The sequence below is a fragment of the Anolis carolinensis genome, chromosome 4, assembly GCF_035594765.1.
Source record: "Anolis carolinensis isolate JA03-04 chromosome 4, rAnoCar3.1.pri, whole genome shotgun sequence".
NCBI classification, from domain to species: Eukaryota; Metazoa; Chordata; class Lepidosauria; order Squamata; family Dactyloidae; genus Anolis; species Anolis carolinensis.
The window spans coordinates 87,403,897-87,430,204 of record NC_085844.1 but is presented as its reverse complement, the minus strand read 5'-3'; the positions used below and the strand labels follow the sequence as shown (position 1 = coordinate 87,430,204).

The 26,308-nt window shown below is 37.7% G+C and overlaps 2 protein-coding genes across 2 annotated transcripts in view; one reads left to right on the top strand and one right to left on the bottom strand.

Annotated features, from left to right (window-relative positions):
• The window catches only part of cdc73 (cell division cycle 73), a 159,704-nt gene extending 150,801 nt beyond the window's left edge, over positions 1-8,903 (bottom strand). Inside the window, exons 1-5 of the mRNA XM_062980754.1 lie at positions 8,770-8,903; positions 3,656-3,761; positions 555-624; positions 173-235; positions 29-81 (exon numbers count right to left, since the gene is read on the bottom strand). Coding sequence (XP_062836824.1) covers positions 29-81; positions 173-235; positions 555-624; positions 3,656-3,761; positions 8,770-8,900 — 423 coding nt within the window. The 5' untranslated portion in view covers positions 8,901-8,903. The remainder of the gene's footprint in view (positions 1-28; positions 82-172; positions 236-554; positions 625-3,655; positions 3,762-8,769) is intronic.
• glrx2 (glutaredoxin 2) lies at positions 8,829-25,857 on the top strand. Its single transcript, XM_062980756.1, has 5 exons — positions 8,829-9,288; positions 18,557-18,676; positions 19,522-19,585; positions 20,861-21,037; positions 23,150-25,857. Exons 1-5 carry the CDS (start codon positions 9,152-9,154, stop codon positions 23,294-23,296), a joined length of 645 nt encoding a protein of 214 aa, XP_062836826.1. The 5' UTR covers positions 8,829-9,151; the 3' UTR covers positions 23,297-25,857.
• Positions 25,858-26,308: the final 451 nt, after the last annotated feature.

Below are 26,308 nucleotides of genomic sequence, written 5' to 3'. Positions count from 1 at the left end.
AAGGACACACAACATATTACTAACTTACCTCTATTCTAGGTTTCTTTGCTTCTGCTAATATTTCATCAGCTGCTCTTTTAACTACAAGAAAAACAAGGAATTAACAAACATTTGCAAGTAAGGCTTTACAAACTGGAAAGTTGAAATTTAAACTTTCAAAATGAAATTATACCTTGAGTAGATCGCTGAAGGCCTATTTCAAGTGGTGCACTTCTGTCAATACTTGATGATGTTGCTAATGTACAAAGAAAAATAATATAAATAACATATTTTAAAAAATACTTGAAAACAGTATTATCAGATGAATAAAAGAGCCATAATATAATTATAGAATGTGGTCTCCCTAACCAACCATTGCAATAAAAAACCCACAACAAAACAGTATTCCTTGAGATGAATTCCACTGAAACCTTTCTAATCAGTGAAAGATTAGCTTTCATTATATAGATCTGTTTCTAGCTATTATTTCATTGTATCATGGTTTCAGCCAAATATGGCAAAAATAAAACAGTGATTAATTAAAAAATAAACAAAATAATACATTAAACACTCACAGTTTTCCCCATTTAGGTATGCAAGAAGGTCTTTTCTGTCAGGTCTTCTTACTACAGGAATGTTTTCTGTCTAAAAAAGAACAAAGATAGTTAAGGTAAGAAAAAAAGTAGCAACGTATGTGTCATTTAATGACAAATTACTTTCTATACTTCAAATGTAACTTGCAATTTCAAACCTATGGTCAATAAAACATCACATGGGGAATATGCAATATTTTTCAAGAAAGAATTAGCATGCTAAAAACCATATTGAAACACATAAGATAAATATATATTTGTGAGTAGGAGAAGTAGAATAAGGTTAAATTCACTATTGAACTTGCAAGCACTCATACTGAATACATTTATTCATGTTTATTTTCATAAAACCATCAGAATGTTCCATTCCCCCAAATACCTTGCAGAGTGCAAAGATTAAGACTAATATATCAATGGAGGGAAAAACTACTAGAGATTCAAATATTTTCCTAGCAACGTAAGAAGTAACATGCTCTTCTGCTCTCTAAATACACTACTAATTCTGAAAACTAGCTTCATAAATGGTTGGAATTGGATTCCCACTATGCACACAGCCCAAAATTAGGTATCTTTACATTCCACTTAATTTACTCTAGTGAAAAGATACTTCTATATTGGCCCCAGGGTTTAATTCGCAAGGTTTCTTTGTTACTGTTGCACATTATTTCCTTCCTCTTTCCTCAACCTTCCACTAAACTAAAGAAGATGCTACGAGTGCCTGGAGTTACAACACCAAATGACCAAGCTCTTCTGCAAATGTGACAAATCTAGATAGTTTCAACACCACCCAATAATGGGAAAGGACCTGCAGAGCCTTACAAGTTGTTAAGCTAATATATTTTCACTAAATGCAACAGCAGCAACAATTATGTCATGGACACTAGACTGCAAGCGACCACTGGACCCTGGAATGCATGGAGCTGCACAATAAATAAAATAACAAATAAATAAATAAAATAACTTTATTTATATTCTGCCATATCTCCGAGGGGACTCAGGGCGGATAAACAAATTATGCACGCAATGCTGAGCAGCACAACATTGTTATCTGGATCCCTTGTCATTATTAAATGACTGATAACCTACATATTACATACAAAACTATAGACACTTCCCCAATCTGATTCTGGTGTAGAAGCAATTGCTGCTTGAATTTTATTATACAGCTTGTATGGAACTTTCTTTGTACAGTTCTAGCCACTCCTGGTGTTTTGAGATACACATTTATTATCCTACAGAGTAAAATCTAAAATGTGTCTTATGAAAGTGAACAAGCATTACTCAAAGAAAATTTATTTTTGGTGATGCACTTGGTAAGCACAACTTCCACATTTTTAGCAAGATTCCCTGACCCCCTGGAAGGGAGGCATGGGGGAAAATCTTAAATCTGGATCTAACCCACAATTCAACCTGGTTTCAAAGAATAATATGGAAACATTAATGATACTTATTTTGCCATCATTCTGATACAGTTTACACTTCATATGTGGAAACTGTATCAGACCTCTTTCTCCATAACATTATTTAACTAGCTAGTCTTTTCACTGCAAGTTATAATTCAGGGGTCCCCACACTAAGGCCCGGGGGCCGAATGCGGCCCTTCAAGGTCATTTACCTGGCCCCTGCCCTCAGTTTTATAATATTATATTTTTATATGACTTTTAATAATATAACAGTGTGTTAAGGCGCTGAGCTGCTGAACTTGCGGACCAAAAGGTCCCAGGTTCAAATCCCGGGAGCGGAATGAGCGCCCACTGTTAGCCCCAGCTCCTGCCAACCTAGCAGCTCGAAAACATGCAAATGTGAGTAGATCAATAGGTACTGCTCCGGCAGGAAGGTAACAGCGCTCCATGCAGTCATGCCAGCCACATGACCTTGGAGGTGTCTATGGACAACACAGGCTCTTCGGCTTAGAAATGGAGATGAGTACCAACCCCCAGAGTCGGTCACGACTGGACTTAACATCAGGGGAAACCTTTACCTTTTTATAGACATATTATATTGATAATAATATTATCACGTTATACAATATAATACTAATAATAATACCATATAATAATATTAATTATATATTATATATTACATATAATATTACAGTATAGTGGTATAGTTCAATATAGTAATATATAATGCTAATATTGTGCTATGCTAATAATATAATATATTGTATGTACGTACAGCTGCTCTGAGTCCTCTTCAGGGTGAGAAGGGTGGGATATAAATGTAGTAAATAAATGTAGTAAATGAATAAATAAATAATTTTAGACCTAGGCTTGCCCAATGTCTGAAATGACTTGAAGGCGCACAACAACAACAATCCTAATTAACTTGACTATCTCATTGGTCAGAAGCAGGCCCGCACTTCCCATTGAAATCCTGATAGGTTTATGTTGGTTAAAATTGTTTTCATTTTTAAATATTGTATTGTTCTTTCGTTGTTGTTGTTGTTTTGCATTACAAATAAGACATGTGCAGTGTGCATAGGAATTTTTTCTTTTTCTTTTTTTTTCAAATGATAATTTGGCCCTCAACAGTTTGAAGGATTGTGGACCGGCCCTCTGCTTTAAAAGTTTGAGGACCCCTGTTATAATTCATCGGTGACCAGTATGGACCAATTTTAAAGCTAACCATGACTTTCCTCAACATAAAATCTCTCCCTATTTCCATTTTTTTGTGACCCGTATAGCTTTAACTCCAATCCAAATAGTTCGAACAGTCTCTGAGCAAATCTGGAGTGTATGCTGGAACTGCCTTCCAACTTTAGAGGTGTGATTAGTAGAGTGAGAGCTAAGCATGCAAGCTGTCAGAATACACCATAAGAAAATATGATTCTTTCTGTGCATATGCTTTAAAAGGATTGTCAAGTGCAACAGTGTTACAGATTCCTTCATCACTCACCTCCTTCGCCTTTGAAGATGTCTTTTACCCAACACTTTTTATTTAGCAACAAACAAAAATATTAACTTAAAATGTCACAACACAAAAGAAATACTATCAATACAAGAATGGTGCTATGCATGTTCAATTAATTTTTCATTGGTATTCCACCAAATTCAATTCTTCTTCTGAAGAAATTCACTTACTGCAGCACGGCGGACATAAACAGGATGTGAAAGATGCACATTATTCAAGAGAAACAAGATCGAATCCAAAGTGTAGTACTCTCTTGGCTGGCCTTCTTTTCCGGTCCTATAATGTGAAGAAAACAAAGATGGCTTACACTTGGAGACAAGGTGCACCATCTATAGATCATAGAGTGCTGAAGTCTTGACTAAATTAATGATAAGATAAAGTCAAGGGGAAATCAAATATCAAGTGTTTTGCTTGACATAAGCATCCATGTATTGTAAGTGGCAGTCCATTAAGATTTAATCGAAATAAAACTTTATGAACTTTAAAGATGCCAAAAGGCTAGGTTGTTTTTGTGCAACAATCTGACAAGGCAGCATATCCTGCAAATTGTCACATCAATGACTCACTAATGGAAGAAACACAAGACACACAATGAATTGGAAATAGGTTTGTAATGGCTAACCATCAGCTTATTTTGGTGAGTCTCCACTTCCACTCCACAAAACCTTTTACTTTCTCCCAATATATTACCACCAGAGTACATTTTTCGCAGCTTGTAAACCATCTCGGCTAACCTTGAAAATAGAATTCAAAACAATAGCACCATACTTGTAGACTATGGCAATACTTATATGTTACGTAACTTCTATGGGACAATTCTGGGTGTTATATTTCTAAATGACAATCTCTATATGAGAAAACCAGAGTTGTCAATTTGAAGAGTGGTAATCATGGTAGCTCAAAAGAAAGTATATAAAATAAGCTTTCAACAGGCTAGAGTTTTAAAAGGGCATATCATGTCCACTGATTCAATTGGTACACAGTTAGATGAACAACTGTAGGGATTTCAGCATCAGCATTTTAAAATAAACTGCCTAGTACCTATCATGGCTTGCTTCGATCAATCAATATTGGTCATTACATTTTTCTTTGTTCCTTTGCTTTAAAAGAGGTGCAATTCAAACAAAAGTAGCCAAGTATAATAATCACATTTTATCATTCCTTAGGATACACACAATATAGTATCAATGTGAATTTCAATTTAAATCAGAATCAAACTTTTTTAAAAAATCACCATGATTTAAATCAGTTTTCCCCAATAGATGTTTGGAAACATGAAAATACTATGCGTGTTGAGAATACCAATGTTCTGCCTACTCCACAACTTGTAGAATTCTTCCCACAAAACCCCACAAAAGTTATCTAGAATCATCAATGTAACAGCCTAGGTTCATGCATTCTTTGATCACAACTGTAATTGCCTCATCCCACTTGTTATTTGTTCCTAGCTTTCTCTTTACAAAAGCCTTTTATATTATAACGTATGATTTATAACACAATAGGCAATCCTAAGATCAGAAGCAAAACTAAAAATTAGGCAAAGCAAATGAAAACTTGAGACATTTATTAATTGGATCCTGTGCATCTAGTTGCTAGAACATCAAATAATGGGTAATTGTCAACACTACATATGTAACTTTAACGAACTCATGAATTCTACAGATAAAATTGTTAAGTGAGCAATGAATTAGCTACATTTTCCTGATTGCATATATTTGGTTTCCTTTACTGAATTTTGGCTTCTTTATTAAACCAATGGGGCAAATCAGATGAATTAGTCACCACTGTCTTCTACAGGATAAAAGTTAATTTAATTTCAGTTGATCTTGATACATAAACAAAGACCAGTATGCAAAGGGGTCTTGCAGCACCTTAGAGATTAAGGGAGAGAAAGATGTTGATACTATAAGGTTTTGCAGACAACCTCTACTTCCTCAGATGCACAGAACTAAATGCTTCTGTCATCATTTTGAGACAGAAATCAATAAGAAATATAATTTACCAAACAATTTCATCCACAAGGAAGATGATGCTATCCACACTCTTAGGAAAAATCTTAATACAGTAGAGTCTCACTTATCCAACATAAACGGGCCGGCAAAACGTTGGATAAGCGAATATGTTGGATAATAAGGAGGGATTAAGGAAAAGCCTATTAAACATCAAATTAGCTTATCATTTTACAAATTAAGCACCAAAACATGTTATACAACAAATTTGACAGAAGAAGTAGTTCAATATGCAGTAATGCTATGTAGTAATTACTGTATTTACGAATTTAGCACCAAAATATCACGATGTATTGAAAACACTGACTACAAAAATGCGTTGGATAATCCAGAACATTGGATAAGTGAGACTCTACTGTATCGTCATCAAAGAGGCTGGCTGACACAGAACCTGTAGCAATCATAAGGAAACTGGACTACATGTGGGAGCCTGAGTGGCAACTGTCAAACACATGCATCTGTGGAAGTAGATTTCATATATACTTCTCTCAGTTAAGTCTCTGAGATACCATAAAATCTCCTTTGTATACTGATATTCCAAATGTGCACAGCTATGTCTTTAAATAAACATAAACCATTGGGACTCATTCCCAGATAAGTGTACAGTGATTGCTAGATCAGTTCATGCGTAGTCTATCCAGTTCAACCAGGGTTTCCTTTTGGATACTGTATTAAACAACCCCGGGAGTTTATGCCTAAATGTTAGGGTTAAGGCAGACACCACCCTTTACATTTTATGATCAAGATGAAAAGATTCCTTCAAGTAAAGGCAATAATAAGGAAGAGGAAACAATATAATTATGTTACATTATTCATCTCATCACAACAGCTCTTCAATGAGAAAGAAGAATGGCTAATTGTTTTAGTAATAAAAAAACATGTTTTTATTACATGGACACAATTCTGACATTTCACATGTCCTTTCATACCATGCTCCTTTAGAAAAATAAAAGAAAGTTTTTTAAAAATGACATGGAGACAAAAGCATATTATCATGATAAGCATTTCTAGGTGCACATATAAAGGAATTGGTATGAAAATTAAGAAAGATGTTTACTATCAAAATACTGAAAGAATATTGTAACCAGTGGTGTGGGTTTTCCAGAACTGGCAAATTTCCCCAGTATACTAAACAATGCTATTTAATTTAGCACATTTTGCTTAATTGTTATGGTAAAGGTTTCCCCTGACATTAAGTCCAGTCGTGACCGACTCTGGGGATTGGCGCTCATCTCCATTTCTAAGCCGAAGAGCCGGCGTTGTCCATAGACATCTCCAAAGTCATGTGGCCGGCATGACTGCATGGAGCGCCGTTAATTGTTATACTGAAACACATTAAAAACTTAAGGTGGAAATTACTTTACTGGGACGAATGAAAAAATGTAAAGAGAACTGCATATACTTTATTTTACAAAAATGGCTACACCTAGAAAAAGGCAGAAAAGTAATATCTACCACATAAAATGGAAACACAAACTCACAACCACAGTGATAAGGAAACACATGAAGGCTTTCACATATCCTTTCCCATTCATTCAAACTGCCATATCCCAGGATCTGATCCCATATTATCTACTTATCCCAGATTATCTGGCAGTGGAGACTCAAAATAATCCAGTTTAAAGCAAATAATCTGGGATCAGATCCTGGGATATAGGGCAGTGTAAAGAGACCTTTTATTTAAGAGTCAGCATCAAATAGACCAGTGGTTCTCAACCTGTAGGTCCCCAGGTGTTTTGGCCAACAATTCCCAGAAATCCCAGCCAGTTTACCAGCTGTTAGGATTCCTGGGTGTTGAAGGCCAAAACATCTGGAAATTCACAGGTTGAGAACCACTGAAATAGACTAAGGCCCCATCAACACAGCTGTATAAAATCCACATCATCCACTTTAAGCTGCATTATATGGCAGTGTAGACTAAGATAATCCAGTTTAAATCAGATAATGTGGATTTTCTGCTTTGATAACCTGGATTATCTGGCAGTGCAAATGGGGCCCCTGTCTCCCAAGTATTTGAGACTAAACGGTTCAAAAATTTGGCCCTCTTTTTACTCAACTTTCTGAGATGTGGACAAGTTTAGTAGGGGAGTGGATTGAAGAAACACATTGAATAGTAGCATGTTCATGGCTATGGATACCCTCCCACACACAAATACACATTCTGTATCTCATTGTTTACAGATGGACAATGGGTGCACCTACACTGTAGAATGACACCACTTTAAACTGCCATGGGACAATGCTATGGAATCTTGGGAAGATATCATTTTAAGTCTCAAGCTTTCTCTGCCAAAGAATTCTGGTGCCTCACCAAACTACAATTCCTAGGATTCTCTAGCAGAGCCAGGGAAGTTGAAGTCGTGTCAAACTGAATACAATCTACAGTGTGGATGCACCCAATGTATCAACAGACAGATTCTCTGTGTTGTTCACATGTTTTCCCCTTTGGAGAAATGGGCTGCCTATTCTCCACAATGCCATATAAAATCCAGATTATCTTCTTTAAACTGGATTATATGGCAGTGTAGACTCATATAATCCAGTTCAAAGCAGATCAAGTCCCGTATTTGTACATGGTTATCATGTCTCCTCTCAGCCTTCTCTTCTGCAGGCTAAACATGCCTAGTTCTTGGCATGGGCAACTTGGGCCTCTTCCACACAGCTTAATAAAATCCCACATTATCTGCTTTGAACTGTAATATATGGCAGTGTGGACTCAGATAACCCAGTTCAAAGCAGATATTGTGGAATATTCTGCTTTGATATTCTGGATTATATGGCTGTGTGAAAGGGCCCTTGAGAGGCGCTGAACAGATTGTGCTCTGGTACCACGAGATGCAGAGCCAGTTTTAAGAAACAGGGCCACAAAGTGAAGTCCAGGACATGTGTGTGTGGAGAAGAGCAAACCACAGACCACTGAGCTCTGCTACACGCACAATGGAGGGCCTCCTTACAGCGACAGCTGAGGCACTCCAAGTGGCCAGCTTCTGGTCAAAGGAAATTTAGTACAATGCCAAGTTTTTAACTTTGTGTGGGTTTTTATACATCATAACTGCAGTCTCAATTTGCTTATGACACGATAAATGAATACATAAATTATTATTATTATTGATGAGGTCCCCTGCACTGTTTGGCAGAGAAGGCTGGGGACATTGACTCCATGGTTGCTAAAGTGGTGTCGAGCTGCATCAGTGTGCAGCTCAGTGTCACACTGAAGGCACCTGGCGAGGCACCCTCCTCTCCATCCTTCCTCCTGGCCCCTCCCTCCGACTCACCCCCAGATGACATAGTTGGTCTTGACATTCTTGGGCCAGGAGAACTCGCCGAAGATCACTTCGTCCCCTTTCACCACGATCTCCTTCTTCTGCGTGTTGTACTGGCGCAGCACGCTCAGGACGTCCGCCATGGCTTCCGCCTGCTGCCTTCACTCCTTCCTTCTTTCCTTCCTTCAGTCAGTCACTCAATCTCTCGCGGCTGCCGAGGGCGCGCTCCTTCGTTCAAGGCTCCCCTCACGCGCCCCCGGCCTTCGCTGACAGGAAACAAACAAACCGACCGAGCGCGAGCCGCCGCGCGAGCTGCCTCACGGACCACCCGACTGGCCCAGCCGCCGTCCCGCGCTTGCGCAGAAAGCAGCGAGGCGAGGGGAAAGAGGACCCCATGGGGCTGCCCTCGCAGACGCCTGCGCGGAAAGAGGACCCAATCGCCGCCCAGCTTCCTTGGGGTCCTTTTCGAGTTTTGTCCATGGCGCTGAGAGCGCTGCTGAGGCGGGAGCTGCGTCGCTGCTCTTGGCTCAGGTGGGTGGCGGTCCCGTTGGGCCTTTGCCTTCACAAGAAGGCCTTTTGCCTTCGCTCTGTGTTACCACTGTTGACAGGCCACTTTGGGTGCGCATGCGCATTGTGGCCGCGCTCACCTTGGGTCTCTCGGAAGGCTCTTCTCGCTTACATCGCAGGAGAACACTTACCGCTGTGTTCCGAACTCGTCCTGTAATGCAAGCTGTTGTTTTTTCAAAAATAAAAGAAGGTAGGATTTGGCAGTGAAGTCAATTTGAAGGTGTAGGAACTTCAGCCCCGTTCTGGAAGGAAGAGAGTTCCTCTGAGCATGTATGAAGAGTACGCTCTTGCTGCTCGGCCCCAGCCAATGTAGGGGCCCTTCGACACAGCCATATAACCCAGAGTATCAAGGCACAGTTTCTGCTGGGTTATTTGGCAGTGTATCTGTTTATCTGAGATAAACAGAAAACATGAGATCAGATCCTGGGATATAGGGCCTGTATGGAAGGGCCCTGGGTTATATGGCTGTGTGGAAGGGCCCCAAGGTTGGATCTGCATTGCCCTATATCCCAGGATCTAATCCCAGATTATTTTCTTATTCCATATTATCTGGCAGTGTAGATTCATACAATCCAGTTCAAAGCAGATAATCTAGGATCAGATCCTGAAATATAGGGCAGTGTAGATCCAACAGGCCCCTTCTACACTGTTCTTATATTGAAGGATTTTTTTTTTCATGTCAGGAGCAACCTGAGTTGTTTCTGGAGCGAGAGAATTGGCTGTCTGCAAGGACGTTGCCCAGGGGACGCCCAGATGTTTTGATGTATTACCATCCTTGTGGGAGGCTTCTCTCATGTCCCAGCATGGAGCTGGAGCTCATCCACACTCTCCCCGGATAGGATTCGAACCTGGCAGCCTTTAGGTCAGCAACCCAACCTGAAGTCACAAGGCTTTTATCCCCTTGGCCACCGGAGGCTCCATATCGAAGGATTTAATCCCAGGTGATGCAGTGAGTTAAATCCTTGTGCTGGCAGGACTGCTGACTGAAAGGTCCACAGTTTTGTCTAATGATGTGTGTATTGTGTTGCTTGTAATGTATGTTGCTGTTTTTATGCTTGTAAACTGCCCTGAGTCTCTTTGGGGAGAGAGGACGGTATATAAATAAAGTTTTACTTACTTACTAATGGTTTGAATCCAGGGAGCGGGATGAGTTCCCATCTGTCAGCTCCAGTTTCCCATGCGGGGACATGAGAGAAGCCTACCACAGGATGGTAAAACATCCGGGAGACCCCTGGGCAACGTTCTTGCAGACAGCCAATTCTCTCACACCAGAAGCGACTTGCAGTTTCTCAAATCACTCCTGACACAGAAAAAAAAATCCCAGGTTAACTACTTTGAACTGAATTATTATTATTATTATATTTATTTATACCCCGCTTTATCTCCTCTAAAGGGGACTCAAAGCAGTTTAACATAAAAACATCAGCATAACCATTTAAAATATACAAATATATGTACATTAAAACAGGATTAAATATAAACAGTATTAAAAACCACAGCACCCACTGAATTGATCTTAAGAACCTTCATCTTTAAACACCCATCTAAATAAAAAGGTTTTAGATTTACAATAACACTAGCTGTGCCCGGCCACGCGTTGCTGTGGCGAAGAATGGTGGTATGGGAAATAAAGTATTGAGGAATTGGTGGTACTTAAGGTAAAGGGTAAACGTTTTCCCCTGACATTAAGTCCAGTCGTGTCTGATTCTGGGGGTTGGTGCTCATCTCCATTTCTAAGCCGAAGAGCCATCGTTGTCTGTAGACTCCTCCAAGGTCATGTGGGATGACTGCATGGAGCGGCGTTACCTTCCCACCGGAGCAGTACCTATTGATGCACTCACATTTACATGTTTTTGAACTTCTGGGTTGGCAGAAGCTGGGGCTAACAGTGGGGGCTCTGTCAGTTCCCCCAATTCAAACCTGCGGCCTTTCGGTCCAGAAGTTCAGCAGCTCAGCGCTTTAACATGCTGTGCCATCAGGGGACATTATTTCCTAAAGGTTGTGAATATACAATATTTCTGATTGTTTTTTTTTTTGTCTGTTGGAGGCAAGTATGAATGCTGCAATTAGGAAAAATGATTAGGATGTAATGGCCTTGCAGATTTAAAGCCTATCTGTTTCCTCCCTGAGTGATTTTTTTGTTGGGAGGTGTTAGCTGGCCCTGATTGTTTCCTGTCTGGAATTACCTTGTTTTCAGAGTGGTGTTGTTTGCGATATTTTATATGCTTCTACTGTCTGTGGCCCTGAGAAAACGGAGGATTGGCCAGACTTTGATGATGGGAATCCTTTGTTGGGAGGTGTTAGCTGGCCCTGATTGTTTTCTGTGTGGAATTCCCCTATTTTCAGAGTGTTGTTCTTTATTTAGTGTTCTGATTTTAGAGATTGTATTGTTCTGTTTTATTATACCACATTAATTTTTATATATTCTGATTTTAGTGTTTTTGAATACTTGGAGCCAGATTGTATTCATTTTCACGGTTGACCGCAACACAATAATAATAATAATAATAATAATAATAATAATAATAATAATAGTAAGGATAGTAATGATAGTAATAATAATGACTTTGGTAATACATAGTGCTTCACTGCCTTCTCAGCTTCCTTTCTGGAAGAATCCTTTCTTGGGAGGTGTTAGCTGGCCCTGATTGTTTCCTTTGTGGAATTTCCAATTTCCTTGCTTTATTTACTTTCTTTATTTCTTTATTACTGTCCTGGTTTTAGAGATTATATTGTTCTGCATTATTCTATCCTAGAAATTATTTCATATCAAAGTAGAATCTCACTTATCCAACATTCGCTTATACAATGTTCTGGATTATCCAACACAGTCTGCCTTTTCATAATCAATGTTTTTGTAGTCAGTGTTTCAAATTCATTGTGATATTTTACTGGTAAATTTGTAAATACAGTACAGTAGAGTCTCACTTATCCAACATAAGTGGGCTGGCAAAATGTTGGATAACCGAATATGTTGGATAATAAGGAGGCGTTAAGGAAAAGCCTATTAAATATCAAATTAGGTTATGATTTTACAAATGAAACACCAAAACATCATGTTAGACAACAAATTTGGCAGAAAAAGTAGTTCAATACGCAGTAATGCTATGTAGTAATTACTGTATTTATGAATTTAGCACCAAAATATCACGATATATTGAAAACATTGACTACAAAAATGCGTTGGATAATCCAGAACGTTGGATAAGCGAGTGTTGGATAAGTGAGACTCTACTGTAATTACTACATAGCATTACTGCGCATGGAACTACCTTTTCTGTCAAATTTGTTGTATAATATGATGTTTTGGTGCTTAATTTGTATAACGATTATCTAATTTGATGTTTAATCAGCTTTTCCTGAATCCCTTCTTATTATCCAATATATTTACTTATCCTGCCGGCCTGTTTATGTTGGATAAGTGAGAGTCTACTGTATATTGATCATCTTATATTATCTGCTTAGAACTGGATTACATGAGGCCCCTTCTTCACAGTTGTATAAAATGCACACTGAAGTGGATTATATGGCAGTGTGGAGTCAAGATAATCCAGTGCAAAGCAGATAATATAAGATTATAAATGGGTTATATAGCTGTGTGGAAGGACCTTGAGTCTACATTGCCATATAATCCAGTGCAAATTAGATAATCTGTGGAAGAAGACTAAGTGAGGCCTAAATTTGCCTGTCCCCTAACTGCACCCTGGCTGTCCCTTGGTTGCTAGGCAACGAAGTGGGCAGAGATTAGCCCTCTAAACTGGCAGCAATTGGATAAAAACAATTATTGCTCTCCCTCTAATTAGGACTTTATTTTTCTTTTCTTTTTGTTGTATCAACCTAGAGGCGTGGATGATGGGTTGTGTTGTCAAATTTCGAGGTTGGGGGGCCTGTAGTTTTGTTGTTTTGTCCACTGCCCTGATGCCATCACTCTTTTATATATATAGACTAGCTGTGCCCGGCCACGCGTTGCTGTGGCGAAGAATGGTGGTATGGGAAATAAAGTATTGAGGAATTGGTGGTAGTTAATGTCAAGGGTAAATGTTTTCCCCTGACGTTAAGTCCAGTCATGTCTGATTCTGGGGGTTGGTGCTCATCTCCATTTCTAAGCCGAAGAGCCGTCGTTGTCTGTAGACTCCTCCAAGGTCATGTGGGATGACTGCATGGAGCGGCGTTACCTTCCCACCGGAGCAGTACCTATTCATGCACTCACATTTACATGTTTTTGAACTTCTGGGTTGGCAGAAGCTGGGGCTAACAGTGGGGGCTCTGTCAGTTCCCCCAATTCAAACCTGCGGCCTTTCGGTCCAGAAGTTCAGCAGCTCAGCGCTTTAACATGCTGTGCCATCAGGGGATATTATTTCCTAAAGATTGTGAATATACAAAATTTCTGATTGTTTTGGGTTTTTTTTTTTGTCTGTTGGAGGCAAGTATGAATGCTGCAATTAGGAAAAATGATTAGGATGTAATGGCCTTGCAGATTTAAAGCCTAGCTGTTTCCTCCCTGAGTGATTTTTTTGTTGGGAGGTGTTAGCTGGCCCTGATTGTTTCCTGTCTGGAATTACCTTGTTTTCAGAGTGGTGTTGTTTGCGATATTTTATATGCTTCTACTGTCTGTGGCCCTGAGAAAACAGAGGATTGGCCAGACTTTGATGATGGGAATCCTTTGTTGGGAGGTGTTAGCTGGCCCTGATTGTTTTCTGTGTGGAATTCCCCTATTTTCAGAGTGTTGTTCTTTATTTAGTGTTCTGATTTTAGAGATTGTATTGTTCTGTTTTATTATACCACATTAATTTTTATATATTCTGATTTTAGTGTTTTTGAATACTTGGAGTCAGATTGTATTCATTTTCACGGTTGATCGCAACACAATAATAATAATAATAATAATAATAATAATAATAATAGTAAGGATAGTAATGATAGTAATAATAATGACTTTGGTAATACATAGTGCTTCACTGCCTTCTCAGCTTCCTTTCTGGAAGAATCCTTTCTTGGGAGGTGTTAGCTGGCCCTGATTGTTTCCTTTGTGGAATTTCCAATTTCCTTGCTTTATTTACTTTCATTATTTCTTTATTTCTTTATTACTGTCCTGGTTTTAGAGATTATATTGTTCTGCATTATTCTATCCTAGAAATTATTTCATATCAAAGTAGAATCTCACTTATCCAACATTCGCTTATACAATGTTCTGGATTATCCAACACAGTCTGCCTTTTCATAATCAATGTTTTTGTAGTCAGTGTTTCAAATTCATTGTGATATTTTACTGGTAAATTTGTAAATACAGTATAGTAGAGTCTTACTTATCCAACATAAGTGGGCTGGCAAAATGTTGGGTTACCGAATATGTTGGATAATAAGGAGGCGTTAAGGAAAAGCCTATTAAATATCAAATTAGGTTATGATTTTACAAATGAAACACCAAAACATCATGTTAGACAACAAATTTGGCAGAAAAAGTAGTTCAATACGCAGTAATGCTATGTAGTAATTACTGTATTTATGAATTTAGCACCAAAATATCACGATATATTGAAAGCATTGACTACAAAAATGCGTTGGATAATCCAGAATGTTAGATAAGCGAGTGTTGGATAAGTGAGACTCTACTGTAATTACTACATAGCATTACTGCGCATGGAACTACCTTTTCTGTCAAATTTATTGTATAATATGATGTTTTGGTGCTTAATTTGTATAACGATTACCTAATTTGATGTTTAATCAGCTTTTCCTGAATCCCTTCTTATTATCCAATATATTTACTTATCCTGCCGGCCTGTTTATGTTGGATAAGTGAGAGTCTACTGTATATTGATCATCTTATATTATCTGCTTAGAACTGGATTATATGAGGCCCCTTCTTCACAGTTGTATAAAATGCACACTGAAGTGGATTATATGGCAGTGTGGAGTCAAGATAATCCAGTGCAAAGCAGATAATATAAGATTATAAATGGGTTATATAGCTGTGTGGAAGGACCTTGAGTCTACACTGCCATATAATCCAGTGCAAATTAGATAATCTGTGGAAGAAGCCTAAGTGAGGCCTAAATTTGCCTGTCCCCTAACTGAAACCTGGCTGTCCCTTGGTTGCTAGGCAACGAAGTGGGCAGAGATTAGCCCTCTAAACTGGCAGCAATTGGATAAAAACAATTATTGCTCTCCCTCTAATTAGGACTTTATTTTTCTTTTCTTTTTGTTGTATCAACCTAGAGGCGTGGATGATGGGTTGTGTTGTCAAATTTCGAGGTTGGGGGGCCTGTAGTTTTGTTGTTTTGTCCACTGCCCTGATGCCATCACTCTTTTATATATATAGATTTACATATAAGTCTCCATTGCCATACAATCTGGGATGAGAAGATAATTTGGGATCAGATAAGGACAATGTAGAAGAGGCCTCATGTAATCCAGTTCAGGGCAGATAATGTGGATTATATGGCAGTATAGATGGGGCCACAGAGATGTCTTTGCCAGTTTCTTCCTCTGAAATATAGCCTATTGTTGTTGTTGTTGTTGTAATTATCTTCCTCTTTTTCTCTCCATACGGAGACTCAAAGTGGCTCACAACTAAAGCATTGCAATACAACTTAAAATATGCAAATATGCAAATATTAAAACAGTATTGAACATTATGAAAAGCATATAAAATCACAGCAGCCTCTGATGAACTTAAAAGCTTTGTTCTTTAAAAACCTGCTTGAATAAAAAGGTTTTAACCTTCCTCCTACCCCTACAGAATCTGATATTCAGGTACCAGCCATGGCTGATCCTGCTTAGTTTCCAAGATCAAATCACATCTTATGCATTTGGATGATTTAGGTCCTTTTGTTCCTTTATATTACTGGTGTTTTGGACTTCAGCTCCCACAGTTCCTAACGGCTGGTAAACTGGCTGGCATTTCTGAGAGTTGAAGTCCAAAACACTTGGAGGCCCAAAGGTTGGGAGCCACTGCTTTATATGCTGCTCCAAAGAAAGAGAAAGGCTGCTGGATTGTTTACAGATATAGATTGTAAGATAGTCCCTAGACCAGAGTTGCCATCTAAACTTGACAAACACGCAAGAAAAAAAATGGGAAGGGAGAAAGAAAAAACAAGTTCTGTTCTTATTATTGCAGTATAGATAGAGATACTTCAGTTGCATTTGGGCCAAGAGAAGAAAAAAGGGCCCTTCCACACAGCCATATAACCCAGAATATCAAGGCAGATAATCCACAATATCTGCTTTGAACTGGATTATCTGAGTCTACATTGCCATATAATCCAGTTCAATGTGGATTTTGTGCAGCTGTGTGGAAGGGGGTTTAGAATGTTGTTGCATTTGCTACCAAATGGTGGTTCAGTAAAAGTGAAGCACTTTAAGTTTCTTAGATTTCAGTTGATAATAATATATTAATATCTTTATCTATTTGAAAAAAACGTATCTCCGTATACAAACCAGCTTGAGCACTGTGGTTGACAGGGGAGACCCTCCTCTCGATCCCGCCCTCCCCCCTCTCAAGCACGGTTGGGAACATTGGGAACGAGAGAGGGGGGTCTTCTCTGTGGTTGCCCTTCTCCTCTGGAACTTCCTCGCTAAAGAAATAAAAACGGCTCCCCACCCATCTCTCCTTTAAAAAGCTTTTAAAACTCATTTATGTACCTTAGCATATGGAGAGGAGAAAGACTACTACACCTTTATATATATCCTTGCCTAGATATTGGACACCTACTTGAGTCTGTGGAAATTGTGTACGATGGGTTATATTGTGTTTATTTAAGTTCAATTATGTATTATTTTTGTTTAGTTTTATAAGTTTATTTTGAGATTGTTTTACCCACTGTTTTGATTTATTATTGTCTGTTTTCAGCATTGAATGTTTGCCATTTTGTTACTTTTGTTGGAAACCACCCTGAGTACCCTCGTTGAGATAGGGTGGGGTACAAATGAAGTGTTGTTGTTGTTGTTGTTATCTATATCCTGCAGCACATTTATAGAGTATAGCAACTATTTGCAAAGTACAGTAGAGTCTCACTTAGCCAACATAAACGGGCCAGCAGAACGTTGGATAAGTGAATATGTTGGATAATAAGGAGGGATTAAGGAAAAGCCTATTAAACATCAAATTAGGTTATGATTTTACAAATTAAGCACCGAAACATCACGTTAGACAACAAATTTGACAAAAAAGTAGTTTAATATGCAGTAATGCTATGCAGTAGTTACTGTATTTACGAATTTAGCACCAAAATATCACGATGTTTTGAAAACACTGACTACAAAAATGCGTTGGATAATCCAGAACATTGGATAAGTGAGTGTTGGATAAGTGAGATTCTACTGTAAGTACCACACAATTAAACAGGAAACAACACTTTCAAACCAGAAACATCATTTTTTCAAAGAACGTTACATAGTGTTGTCCAAGTACAGTAAACTCTCAGATAACTGGCATCCCTAGAGATTGGTAGATGCCAGATAAATGTAATTTCTGAATGTTTCAGAGTTATTAAAAATAGGCCTAATATGATACCCCATACTATACCATACTATAAACTCTTTATTGACTTGAATATTAATATGTAATTAAAAGCGAATAAAGACAAACTTAATATAACATAGTTTAACTGTATTATACATTAATTTTAATTTTTACTGGTTGTTTGAGAGGTCTGGTTAACTGAAAGTCTACTGTATATTTGATCAGGCCCCATGTGATCTTAAAGGCTAAGCAGGTTTATCCCTGGTTAATACTTGGATGGGTAACATATAATGAATCCCAAGGGCTCTATGCCATATTTCAGAAGAAGGAACTGGCAAAAATATCTCTGAGCACTCCTTGTGTAAGAAAGCTCTATAAAAGTCATGGAGTCACCATAAGTCGACAGGTGATACGTATGGTATGATGTGATCTTGAATAAGAATAGATGTTAAATATTAATATTAAAATCACAGATCAGAATCCTGTGTGATAACTAAAATAAATTCCTGGTATAATGAACACATGGCAACATAAATTTTATCTACTTTGAGAGAAATTACTTTGTTCTGATCTGGAAAAAAAAGTAAAGGAAGTAAATACAAATACATGCATTTGGGAATTTTCCATGAGTTCTGATTAAAACATTCCATGTATTGTGAGGGGAAAGATGATACCTAAGAGTTACTGGTTCAAGCTTTACCAAGATCACATGGAAAGTTGTGTTCACAAAAAGGAACTTTCCACTATCTTCCCTCAAAACTGCTGTAGGGGAAATATTCAGGCAGACCACAGTGAAGACTCTCCGATACATTTGAGCAGGGAATGCAAGAGTGAGTTTGTTGGTTTGAAAGGTTTAACTACCCTGCCAGGAAAAAGATATAATAGCAGGTAAGCCTACATTGTGTTAACTTTCAAATTTTGATATGTTGCCTGAGTTCAGTTCATATTCCAGAGAAATGAAGTCGCCCATATCCATATAGCTAAATTTGGAGAGCAAGAATTACTTCCAAACTCTCTGGAAATCATGTTGTTGAATAAGTGGAGATAGCCTCAAGTTTCAACTAACCCAACTCCTTGTTTTCCAAATATAGCTTCAAACTTTTCATGTTCAGTTTATTTTTCGTATGATTTTGACATTTTAAGAGTTAACGTTAATGTCTTTTGTGGGGTGTCTATATAAAGAGAGGCTTGAATAAATTACTGCTGCAAATACAGGTGCATAAAGATATAAAATCTAAAATGCTGTCATTTGGATTATATATATCTATCATGTCGGTAGGTTGAAATCCTGTAACAGCTGAACAAAAGTAAGCCCCAGTGAACTTACTGGATCTTTGAATACTCATAGGATTCCTTTGTTATGGGCTATATTAGAGATGGGAAATATTATTGATGGGAAACTTCTGATTACTACATTTAATTCACCAACAGCTCTTATCAGCCCTAAATATGACAATATATGGTGGAAACATGGAATCCCAATGACAGTTGGAGGCATGCATTATGAGGTTGCTTAAAAATGAATGAAAAAATACATTTGCTAGTATATGCTTTTTTCCTCATTCTTTTCTTGTTGAACATTATACCAATTCTATATATGTCTACTGGGTCCTGTTGAGTTCTGTAGGTATTACTGGTAAATAAGCATAGGATTGTGGTCATAATATAGTCTATAAGACTGACTAAATTCTGCAAGGCATGATTGTAATTGACTATTATTGGCTTTATTTTAGAATGGGAAACAGTCCATCTATTACTACAGACTTATCAAATACTGCTACTGCTAACCACATTAAGGTGAGTGAAGATGCTTATTATGTTGACCAGAATACAACTGTCAGTCCCAGTAAAACCTACTGAAGCAATTGCTGGATAATATTAATGTAAATCCCATGGGTCTATACCAATTGGTAGTAGCAACTGGATTATCATTCCATGTGACGTTTCTATTGAAACTAACATAAATCTGAAGGTTTTCATGATGGACTCATCGATAGAGATAAAGATCTGTATGTTTATGGTTAGAAAAATTATGTTGCTGTTTTTCCTGTGAACTTGGTAGGACTCATTGTCTTGCATTCTTTGAATTGTTTTACATAGGTATCTGTTAACAATATAAGCATGTGTAAGGATTGAAGGCCTCCTCAGCTGTGGAACCCTGGTTGTCATTCTAGCACCATGGTGAAACATGGCTGCTTATTGAGGCCTCTGGGGTCTAATTCTGTCCAAATATGCTTTTTAGTCTGTTTAAGTTTATTCTATTTGGACTGACATCTTAACATACAGAGTGGGATAACAATATTATGAATGAATACATAGAATAGAAAGTGGCTCCTAATGGAAGCTATAGTTACGTCTCAATACTATATAGCTATCCAGTCTTCATTCAGGATGGACAGCTACTTTGAAGAGGTAGTTTTATTCTTCTTTATTTAAATACAGATTAATAAAATTGTGCAGTTGTTGCTGAAAAACACACTAGTCAGCTAGTCATATTGACTCAACTGAAACTCTGATCTGAGTTCAATAATAATCATACCTAGGAAAGGACAGACCTTTCTCCCATAATATGCAAGTGTGAAGAAAGAATATATATTTCTATCTCCTTTAGCAAAGGTTTCCATTTTTTCTATCCCTGCCCCATTTAAGCTGCAATTGTATACACAGGTACCTTGAATATGATGGGGCTTTTGTAAAAAAGAAAGGCAAGATTGAAGATAAGAAGCATGAATGTTAATTTTTTTTTTGGAACCTATATAATGGAATATTCTCCTGGACTTAACTGTCTTTAGTATCTAAGTATATTGGTGCTTAAAAAAGAGAGACTTGGGTAGAAAATGAGTTGTTTTCTACAATGATGATCCATCTCTATGTAAATCTTATATACATTTACCTAGAGATAAATCCATTTGAATTGAGTGGATTTATTTCTGGGTAAAGATGCATAGGATTGCACTGTACTATAAATTCTTATACTTCAAGCAAAGGGAAATCAAAATGTGAACATCTTATCATTAGTGGAAAAAACTAACATATAATTTCTCACACATTTTTTTTTGCTTTAATACACAGGAAACTATCTCAGACAACTGTGTAGTGATCTTTTCAAAAACAACATGTTCTTACTGCAACATGGCCAAGAAGTTATTCCATGATGCAAATATAAATTACACAGCCATAGAACTGGATAGAAAAGAAAATGGCAGTCAGTTTCAGGATGTTCTTCATCAAATGACTGGTGGCAGGACAGTGAGTACTTCCTTTTCAAATGTATTATCTGGAAGTGTGGGTAAGAAATGTGGGGCCCTCCAGATATTGAACTATAGTTCTGTATCATTCTCTGATCCTTCACCATCGGCCATGATGTGTAGACGTGTTTGGGAATTGCAATCTTTAAAAGATTCAGCATCCAAAGAGATATTCTTCATCTCTTCCTTAGGCCTTAAAGGTTCAGCTGTGTAGTCTGCTGTGCTATATACTTCAATACAAGAAATCAAAAATATTCCTAAGACCTTTTGGCTCACCAGCCACCCATTCCCACCTTTGGGGAAAGTGAGTAGGCACTTGTCCAGCACCTGCTGAATTTTTCTTCAATGAGCTCTTATTCCACCACTGTTAGAAATCTGATGGTGAAAAGGGGAAAGGACTCACACAAGGCCCCTATCAAAAGATGTCCCAGAAGCTTCCATGCTCACCTTCTACCCAATCATTGGTGTGGGGCTAGTGTCTTCGAACCAGCATACAAGGGTGAGCTCAGACCCTTAGCTGCTGTCTGTATGTAGTCTAGAGAAAATGGAAAAGACTCATGGGAGGCAGGAGGATTTCCCCCTTGCTTTGTAGCAAAAAGGCAGAAAATATCCTGACAGCCAGTCTTGAAAATATCCCGATAGCCAGTCTTTACCCCCTTTTCCCTCATCCCTTATTCAGCGTGTATTTCTGAAAGCCTCTTATCTTAAATATTTCTTCTTAAGGAAGACTCAGCCTGTATATTCACCAAACACAAGTATTTATTGACACCATCCATAACACTACGTAACACTATTTTTTCCTGAGTTATAAATATGATTTTCTAATTGGTTCTATCATAAAACATGGAAAAAGTATATTAAAGTGTAAAAATCATGTTTTTGCAGGACATCTTGCAGCACATTTTGCTATAGTTTTTCAATAAATATTTCAGAGCGTCTCAACCAATTCAACATAGTTTGTAGCAGCCAGAAAAACAACGTTCCTGGAGTATACAATTACTTTCAAAGTAAATACTGCACAATAATACTTTCAAATCAGGAACAGATTTTTTTTCAAATGTTGTCACATAGTGTAATGTAGTGTATTTGCTACCCAAGTATCTAGTAGTAGTTTCTAAGCTCGATGACTTTGAAAAAGAAGTGGGGAACCTTTGTGGCCCTTCATGTTTTTAAGACCAGAAATCCCACTTGTCCATGTTGCCCATTGGCTGAAGCTTCTTTAAGCTGAATTCCAACCATCTGGAGCACACATGATTCTGCTGTGCTGAGATAGGCCTATCTTCCATAAAGATGTCAATGGCTATTAATAGTGGTATACAAGTTGCTGGAGAATTACTATAAGAAAGGAGTTATTGCTTCATGCCCTATTTGTGGTCATGGAGGTCACTAGGTATCTCTGCAGAGAAAAGTTGATCACTTGAAGAAAAAGTGGACCAGGTGGATCTCTTACATGATAATGTCTCATGTATCAATGTGATTACTTCAAATGTTTAAAGAACAAAATTGTTTTTATGTCAAAACAGCTAGTTTTTCAGATAGGCTTGGGGTGAGTTACGAATTTAATTTCCTTAGCATAGCAGACTTTTTTTTCACTTTCTAAACACTTTTACTATCCTTTCTGACAGAAAACCTGCATTGAAGGAAGTCAGGTGGTAGATGCCCAATGACAATATTTTGCAGATTATTGCTTTTGAGTCATAATCTTGAACCCTTCCTTACTTTATCATTTATCCTACAACTTTTGCAATCATATTATTCCTTGATTTCTTTTTTTAAACCCTAAATTATAATACAGTGAAATATTGTGCTGAAACATGTAAACTATTTTGTTCAATTTGTCATTTAGTTGATTTGCGAAAGGCAGTCTCATTTGTAATTTAGAACAATTTACTTCACTAGATGCTCAAACTGGATAAACTAGATATTTAGATAAGCTCCTGTTATCTTGACTTTTTATCCCAAACTATCAAATGATGGCTGTTCACAATTCTTTCAACCACTTCTTAACAACATATCCGAATCTGTTCAGAAATCTTACATGACATGTGTGGTAACACTGTAGTGCTCTGAACTTTGTGCCAAGGAGGTAACATTGATTTTTTTTCTATGACAGGTTCCCAGAATATTTATCAATGGAACCTTTGTTGGAGGTGCTACAGACACTCAGAGACTTCACCAGGAAGGCAGGCTGCTTCCACTAGTTCACCAATGTCAAATCCAAAGAGATGGACGCTCAAGACAGACATGTAGTCTTCCTTAACCTCATTTTTGACAGTGTGTTATTGCTGGGCTCATAAAGACTCCACATTTACTTACTCTTCATTCCTAACCTCATTTGGTATCATGTTTCCTTAATACATACAAAACACTTTGACAGCTTTAGATGGGTTATAAAGATCTAGAGTTCTCTCTGCCAGTGAGATCCCATCCAGATGCATTGACTATACTCTTATCCAACAGTGGCAACCATTTCATTTAATAACAACCGTTGCAAGAGTTTCATGTTTCCAGTGTGCCTAGTGGATCCAAAAGGTTTGTCATACGGTTGCAGATGGAGGTAAAATGCAGCAGTTATTCCTCTATATTACCAGTTGCTACACCAAAATATTTAGTTGCTAGGATACAAAAGTAAATGTAAACAGCAACGTTGGTGAAAAATCAATCCACTCAAAACATTTTTCTTCTGAACTTTAATGAGTAGCATGTTTTGGTCTTCCACACAACCAAAGCTGCATGAAAATATTTCAATATCAATACAATTTATTTATAAAACTTCCTTTTTGTGGTTGAATATGAGAGTGCCATTTTCCCTCTGCTGTAAAATTCAGTCAGTGATCTATGCATTGCCAAGAAGCCACTCCTGATGTTTAGCTCAATGGTATTGCATATTCCTGGAATCTTAAAACGTCTCACCTTCAATTCAGCGTCCTGAAAAAGATCCTCTTCTAAAATCATGGAAGATAGACAATTGAGTGCTTGATAGGTCAGATTGCTCCAAAGAATCTATTTCACACCGCAACGAAGTTCTGAGATGATGCAGAACTGCCGTTCCTGCTACCCACATTCAGGTCTCTTTAGATTCTAACCAGGACCCAGATATATATTGGAAACATTAATTTATTGCCAGTAACTGTTCCTTGTTCCTGCTTTTGGTTCCTAATTTGAGGGATGGTGAGCATCCTTTTTCAATAAAAAATGGTCACACGGAAAAGGATTAAGTGTCTCCCTTCTGCTGGTTCTCTGCACAGACACACACACCCCATCCCCAAGATGCTGAGATACATAAGACCATATTAACACGTGGATTTTTTCCTTAGTGTTTAATTCTAAGCATAAAGAATAGAAAACTGAACTTCCCTGTTTAATAATTAGGTGCTTGAGACAGCTTGTGATATTATGTTATGTATGTATGCACTTACCTTTTTCCTATTTACTTGGAGGTAAAATAACTTCTTACCAAACCTTTGAATTTCAAATCCCTGTACAATGCCACAAATACTTTTGAAACTATCTGGAGTTACCTTTTCCATTCCAGAAATGGGATGACAAGGTTAACTTATGGTTCTCTTGTGTCCTGACCTACAAGATCCTGTCTGCTTTGCACATACAATAGAAACAAGTAGCCAGATCAACCTACCAGATAAAGCCTACAAGATCAAGTTATCAGTTCTGGAAAAATATTCTGCAGAAACTAAACTGGCAAAACTTCCTTCTTGTAGCAGAAAAATCTTACAGGGAATTGAAAAACATATTATCCTTCCAGAAGTGAGAGTCAAAACTATCAATTCATTACTCCTGTGCAGATTTGAGATATGTGAGGCAATACAGGTATTAACAGCCTCTCTGTAAGACTGTCAAATAATTAACGAAACTCTGCAAATGACATATCTGTCATCTGAGTGATCTGGAAGTATAGGATAGTTGCACATGTGTTGAATATCAGCGCTGCTAAAAGTATTATGTTTGGCCCTTTGTCTTTTCATATATCATTATTGCAATGGTACTTTGCTAAAGCTAATGGAAACCTACTGAAAAAAGGAAAATTCTATATTCTTTGTGAACTACTGGATGTTTTCTATGCATGCTTATACGTGTATTAAAACCAGAACTAAGTATTTATCCAATATGTTCCATTGTACACATCATTTTAAAAAAATGCATTCGGCAAACACCTTTACACTGAACAAGAATATTGTGCTTGATTCAATCCAATAGACACTATTATTTACAACTGGTCTATATATGCATTTAGACATTTTAGTAAAAAAAGCAACCCAAAAAAACCTAGATTGATGTGTCAATATTACTATACCTTAACACTTGCCAAAGAAGGAACTGTCCCTTCTCTATGTTGAGTGGCAGAAGACAAAAGCTTAATTTGTCCCAGAAGGACCAAAAAAAAGCATTGAACCCTTCAACTCTCTTTGCTAGGGCAGTGTTTCTGACTTTTTTAAAGGCCTGGGAGTAGAAATGGCAGTGGTGGCCAGAGGCTGCTGGGTGGCATTGGTGTTTTCCCCCACAACAGAATGAATTTCAACTTACCCATGGGTCATATCACAATCCATAATTTGGTCCCAAAACCTTTCCTCAACTTATTCGATGCAAGCACTTCAATGCAAGTGAATAAGAGCCTCTGTACTACATGTAATACCCACCTGTTAGCCTGACATATATGTAATACTATGGAATAATGTAGGTCAACATGACATTAAGGTGTTTGCTGGAATGAAATCTGTATTTTCAGCTCTATGATCCTTATGAGATATCCATGTTATATACATAGTTTATGGATGAAATAAAATGTTACTAATTGGCAACAGAGGGAGCTGGTGGCAATAATACTTTTGACTGGCAAAAATTAGACCTGTCACAGGAGGAGAACAAAGTTAATTGTAGGAAATCAGAGAAAAAATGGTGGTTCCTGTAACATCAGTGTCTTTTATCCAAAGCAAGGCTAGCAACCAAGCGCAAAGGCTGACATGTACTAAAAGCCTGGGTGGTGGGTAGGGGAGCAAAGGCAATGTGGGCACACAGAGCTGAACCAGTGTCCATCAAATATCCAATCACAGTTCAATGGATCTTTGTAGTGACACTACCTTGCATGCTTTAAGCATTTGCTGGGCATTGCACCAATGAGATTATTTAATATGACATTCATATTATTGTAATGTCATATTATTGTAAGGTGTAACAAGGACTGTCTGCTTTACCAGTTGCTTTAAGAGTTCTACCAAAGGAGGGAAGTGGTTGTGTCCATTTTGACTTAACTGCC

What these genes read in the sequence shown, in the direction of transcription:
- glrx2 (XM_062980756.1), top strand. Translation starts at nt 9,152, where the DNA reads ATGGGGCTGCCCTCGCAGACGCCTGCGCGGAAAGAGGACCCAATCGCC. An exon ending in CTACTGCTAACCACATTAAG is followed by an intron (nt 19,586 to 20,860) that starts GTGAGTGAAGAT and finishes TTTAATACACAG; the next exon opens with GAAACTATCTCAGACAACTG. An exon ending in AAATGACTGGTGGCAGGACA is followed by an intron (nt 21,038 to 23,149) that starts GTGAGTACTTCC and finishes TTTCTATGACAG; the next exon opens with GTTCCCAGAATATTTATCAA.